This window comes from Triticum dicoccoides, chromosome 1A (genome assembly GCF_002162155.2).
Source record: "Triticum dicoccoides isolate Atlit2015 ecotype Zavitan chromosome 1A, WEW_v2.0, whole genome shotgun sequence".
In the NCBI taxonomy this organism is placed as follows: domain Eukaryota; kingdom Viridiplantae; phylum Streptophyta; class Magnoliopsida; order Poales; family Poaceae; genus Triticum; species Triticum dicoccoides.
The window spans coordinates 590,129,126-590,136,099 of record NC_041380.1 but is presented as its reverse complement, the minus strand read 5'-3'; the positions used below and the strand labels follow the sequence as shown (position 1 = coordinate 590,136,099).

The window sequence follows — 6,974 nt, the reverse complement described above, 5'->3', positions numbered from 1 at the left end:
AGGAGCTGGATGTTGCGACGAGGAGGGAGCAAGCTTGAGCCGTCCCATGCGGCCAGGGAAGGGAGCGAGCCCAGCGAGGCAAGGAAGGGTCATGGGACGCACTCGGGAGCCGACCGGAGGTTGGTGATGAGCGGGAGAGGCACGGCGCTCAGGGCCGCGGCGGGAGTGGATCTAGATCTGGCTGGGGAGGAATGAAAGGGATCGAGGAGAGGCGTGGGCATGGGCCGTGCGTGTCCTCGCCGCTGCCGTCAGCCGTCGGGCTTTGCCCTTAGCCTTCCTCCGGCGATGGCGAGTGAGGGATGGGCGGCGCAGGGGCTCGCTTGGAGTGGCGGCGGGTGTTCTGTTTTATTCTTTCCTGGAGTGTGAGTAGCGACGTTGCCCCCGATCTGTAGGAATTTTAGGCAAACATTACGGGAAAAATAATCCATTGTTCTGATTTCTAGTTTGAATAAGTGATCATCAAGCATATATACGATCTAAATGAGTAGGTTTAGAAAGTTTAGGCACTAAATTTGGAGAGTAAAGTCCCAGACTCCATTTGCACCATAAAATGGAAGTTCTTCTAAATATATAGATATGTGAAGGAAATTAATCCATAGATTATTGGCACAGTAGAGAATTAGCTCTATTTATAGGAAATTAACACACCTTTATCGGGGGACCAATGGCCATATCAGCTTCTAGACAATTTATCTTGATCACTCGATCTTCCTTATCTACGCAATGTGTGGCAACACTTGCAGCATTTGCAATGACAATAATATGGCTGGTAATTGGGTCAGGTAATATGGCAGATTTTATCAAATCCCAATCATCGGTGAACCGTAGACCATCAATAACGATGACACATTCGTCTTCACGCAGAATCTTAGAACACTGTTGAATTGGGTCTTGGCCTTCCATTATACCAACTGCAGCAATTTTCTTGGCTCGAAGATCATCTGAACGAAAATCCAGTAACAAGCGCCAACAGAAGTCTTTTAAATTGAAAGGATGGGGCACATCAACCCAGCTAAACATTGTAATTTTCTCTTCCCAGTTAACTGGCCTCTCTTGATATTCCCACTCCCAAGAAGCATCAGACCTAAGCATTACCTTGTAGTACAAGATTCTAACAAGAGTTGATAACCCAGCACCAGCAGGTCCCCACAACGAGCTCACACCAGGATTGTCTAAAAGAAACCAAAGGTCCCTCACTTCTTCCCGATACATGTGTCCAAATTTTGTGAACCATTCACGCGTCTCCCCCAATCTGATGGAGAAAAGGCGACCCCTGTGAGTAGCCTCCTTCCCTCTAATTCCATAGTTTTGGCAATCCTACAAGTAAAGATACATAATAATTAAAACGATAGGTGCAAGAGTTCGACATGCTGCTGGGAAGACCCTCCGGTGGTCCGATCGACCTCCATCAATATGATTTTTGCCCATCAATGAGATGGTCAATGACAAAGAGAATTGGGCTCAATTTAGGTTGAGATTTGGAAGCATGCGTACCTTTATCAAGGGGTGAAGCATAGTGTGGGCTTTCAAATCTTCGATGTTGAGAACCCCATCTTCCTCCTCTACGCAATGTGTGGCAACACTTGATTCATTTGTAATGATAAGAATACATCCTTTAATAGGCTCGGACAAGAAAGCAGTTTTTATCAAGTCCCAGTCATGTGTGGACTGCAGATCAACAACGAGGCAATCGTCTTCATGCAGAAACTTGCAACACTCTTGAGTTAGGCCTGGCTCCCATCATACCAACCCTTGCAATTTCTTCGGCTTGAAGATCTTCTGAGCGGAAACTTACAAGTAAGCGCCGAGAGAAGACCCCAAAATTGAAAGGAGCGGGCACGTCCACCCAGCTGTGTCGTTGAAATTCAACTCCATCGAATTGTTTACTCTTATACACTATGCTGGTGTAAATTTTATTGATGAGTGATGATTTGGCATAGCTAATCCCCCATAGTGAAATCACACCACGACACCTTATTTGCCAAATAAGATCGTGCATACCACTGTGACGCCCTGCCTGCAAGTAAGGGCCATAACTGTTAAACTAGAAGGGCAGGACTTTAAGCTTCAAATTCCCATTAATCCAACTGCGCATTCAATTATAAGCTTCTACTTGAAGTGCTCTTTTTCCCCCTTGCACAAAGTACACGCTTTTCTTGGTTCAGGGTTGGGACTTTCTTGGTGTGTGGGTTGGTGGGTGAGGGGGGGTGGGGGGTGGGGGTTCTTACAGGATTATTACAGTTTTGATAATAATGTAGTTAACATATTCTACCTATTATTACTAGGATTAACTTATCCTACCAAATTCTGAAACTAGATACCCCGTATTGCAGCAGTTAGTCTTCATGCATTCTGTTTTACTACTATTCAGTACCTGTGTCAGGGTGCACCTGGGTTTGACTAGGAATTAGTACGTGACCAAATTCAATTTGATTATATATCGAGGTCATTATTTAAACCTAGTCTACTTCTTGATTCTTTAGGAAAATTACATTGGATTTTATTTTAAAAACTGAATGGTGGTAAGAAATCCTATTTCCTACTAGTGCAAGTGTTTTGATTGTTTTCTAGAATTTTTTTTAAGATGTCCCACATTTCACACAACACCATCAGATGATAAAAATGACAGCCAGATAAACATAAGATACATATAGATAATTATAAGTAAATCAAATTTGCAATAATCTACCAATATAGCCTATATTTCTTTTGGATTCAGTATAGTACATTTAATATAATGGAAATCAACCACTTAAATCCAAATACGATGTGCTGTTAGTTCGTTGTGAGTACGAAGTCCAAGCCAATTAGAATGCATCATTTTTAAATAATAAACCACATGTATTTGTTACATATGTATTTTAACCATTTCGACATCCAGATATTTAGAACTCTGGATGCTTTGGAAACGGATGGACAAAGAATAAACCATAGATATTAATAATCCATCCCTTTGGAAAGAAGATTTCCTACAATGAGCGGGTGAACTTCTCTAGTCTGACCATTCATATACATAACAAGATATTTAGGTTGATTCAATGGAAATGGTACCATATATTTGCCATCAAAAGTAGATTCATAGTATCACAATTATATATACTACCTTCTGTACCTTAATATAAGACGTTTTTGCAGTTCAAAAAAATGTCTTATATTAAGGTACATAGAATATCTGTGCATGGAACAATGTGCCAAAACCTAAAACAACATGATTTGTATAAATGCTGCAAACAATATAGGAGTACTAGCTATTATGTCTACAGCCAACTAACAATGGTCAATTAAGTTACATCCATTGTTTGGTATTCCTTTTGAGAAGATGAGAACCTAACTTTACAGCGTCGTTGATGGAGATACCGAGTAAGAAATAGACCACAAACCTATGATTAGCCTAGTACCCCATCTGTTCTAAGATATTTAGCACTTCACAAAGTATGGTATAAATTTTCTTTATCTTTGCCAACTATTTTATATAATTATGATTTATGTTTTAGAAAGTATGTAATTGCTGTGATTGATTAGATGAAAACAGTGCCATCAGATTTATCACTTTTTGTATTAATTTGTTACATATTTGTATAGAAACTAAAGGTCAAAATACACAGTGGAGTCCTTGAAAAGTCAAAATCTTCAAGTACTTGGAATGGAGTATAGTTTGGAAGTAGAAGATGTTGTTCTGGGTTAATTACCTTCTTGGAGAAGGCACAAAGAGATTGATCATCAGAGAATCTCCTGAGCTCTGAAACTTGGTACTCCCCGCCCCCTGTGCACAAGAGTGCATTCCTTAATTGCTTTGTGGACACGATGATTCGGCTGCCATTCTCATTGTCCGGCAGGTACTCTCGGATGGCATCCCAGTCCGCCACACCGGATACTTCTTCTAGAATGATGAGATACTTGTGCACCTTCACTTGTTGCATGAGCTCAGCCTTCGTGAGATGATCTACATCTATGTTTTCTTGGTGAGATCTCACGTAGAACTGAGTCAGCAAACTCTTGAGGAACTCGTCAGGTTTGAAAGGATGCATCAACTTTACCCATGCACGTCTTCTGAATGCTCGGCAGATTTCTGGGTCGCCATACAACATGCTGAAAATGGACGCTGTCCCAAAATCAGCTGCCGTACTTCCCCATATGGAGATCATTTGAAGGTCACTGCCTTCACCCATGATCAAGTCCTGTAGGTTGCTCATGCCGCGTCGCTTCCCAGCAGCCTCCCAGACCTCAGTTAGCATGTGGAATGCGGATGGGTTGATGGTGGACAGAGAGGCCTGCTCGGTCGGCGTGGTGGTATCGGCTTGGGAGCCGGCATCACTGATGAGGTTGTAGCGTGTGTTCCTCTGGCTTGCATCCTCGACCCTTGCCTTGAGCACCTTTAACTCAGCGACTGCCTTGTCCAGGTCCCGAGTCTGAGGCGGTGCCATGCAGGACGGCAGCAGGCGCCACAACCAGGTCAAGGACGACTCGTTGTTGTCCAGATGAACAACAAACTCAACGCAGTCTTCGACATCAAAAGCAAGGTCTCGGAGCTGCTTCACCACTTCATTACTAGCACGCCCCTTGTTAGCAACCTTTAGAAAGGATTGCATCATCTGAAATTCAGCTGTGATATACCGCAGGTCTTGCTTTGCCGTCTCCCTCAGCTTGTTCTCTTCATCGATCGCTAACTGGACCCTGCTCAATGTCCCCTCCACTGCCGTCTTGGTCAACCCAAGCGCAAAGTTGGACATTGTATGTTCTCTGAAGGTCTCTAGAGTTTGTTTTCTTCTTGTATACTAGTGTGAGCACCGGGAGACAGGAGAAAAGGAGAGTACGTAGAAAAGCAACCGGTCAGGAGTGGGACCGGCAGAGATTTCTTTCTCTTCTATCTTTCTGTCCTCTTCTGGCTCTCTGTCTCCTGGGAGTTCCGCAGATCCTGCATGGAACAGAAGTGGGTTAGCTCTACTCGGTTGACACAATATAAAAGTTTACCTACCTTTAGCAAATACAAAAACAAAAAATGTAGAAGAGAATGGAAAGCCTGTAAGCAGGCAAGCTGACAATATTTTGCACTTCAAAATAGTCTACAACTTTGCAGAATCAAAGATGCTCAGGTTAATTTTCCACTTCCTATGTAAGGCTAATTGTATAAGTTTGTGGACACCAAGTAATATAAGAGTCAATAGATAAATCCTGTAATTACACAAGTCACTGGGAAAGGACCAAGGTTGACTAATGGCGGCTCCATTCTACCAGCAAGGCTAATTACATAGGTTATTATTGGATGCCAGTTACCGAAAAAACTACAAACTCCTATGGTAAATATTATGGCAACTTGTGATAAAAGTATATTTGAAGCAAGTTTTTATCCATTTGCAAAGCATAACATTTGTACAGAGAGGTACTAGTAGCACCTCATTTAGTGTGGCTCCAAACAAACAATCTGGACCAACTACTACTCTCTTAAAACTAGTCCAGCAGCATGTAAAAGCAGTTGTACAATGTAAAAGAATAATGACTTTGAATCATCAATCCATCAGTAGTTGAATCGCAAATCCCATCAGGGAGTATATAACACAGACAACAACTCTGAATCTGACCACTGCAAAAAATAAAAACAAAATCAAAAAAAGCTTTGAATCTCTATGGGTTAGCACTTGCATGTGTTCCACTATGCAACAAAATACCAATTGTCTTCTACTGCGCTGAACTAGACATCTTGTGCAGTAGCACCAAACCAATTATCAGCAGCGATCGGTTGAGACAGATCTGAGATCTCCTTATCATTTGTAATTAAAATATTATATTCGTAGTTAAGGCTCAAGAATACTTTCGGCTGGGTATGCTGACTTTGGGAGAGGAACCGCTTAATAATTGGCTCACACATAGGTCCATACTCCACAAAACAGAATGGGGTTTCTGAAATGGAGAAACAACCATATAGGCATATAGCTCCTGTGTATTTTTGCAAGCAAGTCAAAATAGAATTAAATCCGCTTCATTAATACCAAAGGGAACAGAGAAGCAGAGGACTAGCTTGCACGTCAACGCCTCCAGCTCACGATGTCACCACGCACACTGTAACAAAAAATGAACATCGGCAAAAGCAGACAAGCAGGACGTCGCCGTACCTGGATGCCGCTCGACGGCGACGAAGATACGCGGGTGTTGCCAAGCGTGCTTCGGTGCTTGGTCGCTGGGTGCCGCGACCGCGATGGCCGTGGACAGTACCGCTAATTGCAGCCACTAGATCCAGGAAGGAGGCGGTGACCACGACTTGCGCGGCAACCAGGCGCCCAGGCCAGTCTCCTCGCCGGAGAAGAGGAGGAGTGGTCGGCACGCTGAACGCCGTGTCCTAATGGATCTCGCCCGACGATCCTTGGCGGCACCGGCGGCCACACGCGAGAACCATCACGGCAGGGCGGCACCGTCACCGGATAGCGTGGACCACACGACCGTCAAGCCACTTGCAGCTCCGCCGACCCGACACACGCGCAGGCGGTGGACGGGAAGGTTGGTTCCCGGCGTTAATTGGCGGCGGAGCGGCCAAATTTCGGCGGTCGGAGGCGGCGATTTTGGAGGCTGTACCGGAGGGAAAAGGGGGATGGGAACGCGTTGAGAATTGAGATAGACGTGCTCGCGCGAGTGATTTGTGGACTTTTTGGTATGCTGCTCCGCGTTGGTTTGTTTGTAGAGACATGTGTTTTTGTAGGGTCCAGCGATTCTTTTTCCAATAACTTTCTTTTATGATATTATTAGAAAAAACAACTCCGATCAAACCAACTTGTGGTTGGATTGTTAGAACGATTGTGGTATCTTAAGCCTACCAGAGTTCAACTTCTAAACTTGCATTTGTGCATGCATTATTACTGTATTTATTTCAGACTTTCGGCGATGTTCGTTTAGTGAATGGAGACGTTCCAGCCGACTGCAAGGCATCTATGTTGACTTCATAAAATCTCAAGATGCTGCGCACCGTCCCCAGAGCTCCTCCC

General features: G+C 43.8%; 1 protein-coding gene across 1 annotated transcript in view; it reads right to left on the bottom strand.

Annotated features, from left to right (window-relative positions):
• LOC119293428 overlaps positions 1–6,681 on the bottom strand; it is a 25,541-nt gene extending 18,860 nt beyond the window's left edge. Inside the window, 5 exon segments of the mRNA XM_037571918.1 lie at positions 649–1,317; positions 1,495–1,694; positions 1,696–2,017; positions 3,690–4,915; positions 6,111–6,681. Coding sequence (XP_037427815.1) covers positions 649–1,317; positions 1,495–1,694; positions 1,696–2,017; positions 3,690–4,730 — 2,232 coding nt within the window. The 5' untranslated portion in view covers positions 4,731–4,915; positions 6,111–6,681.
• Between the last annotated feature and the right edge of the window lie 293 nt (positions 6,682–6,974).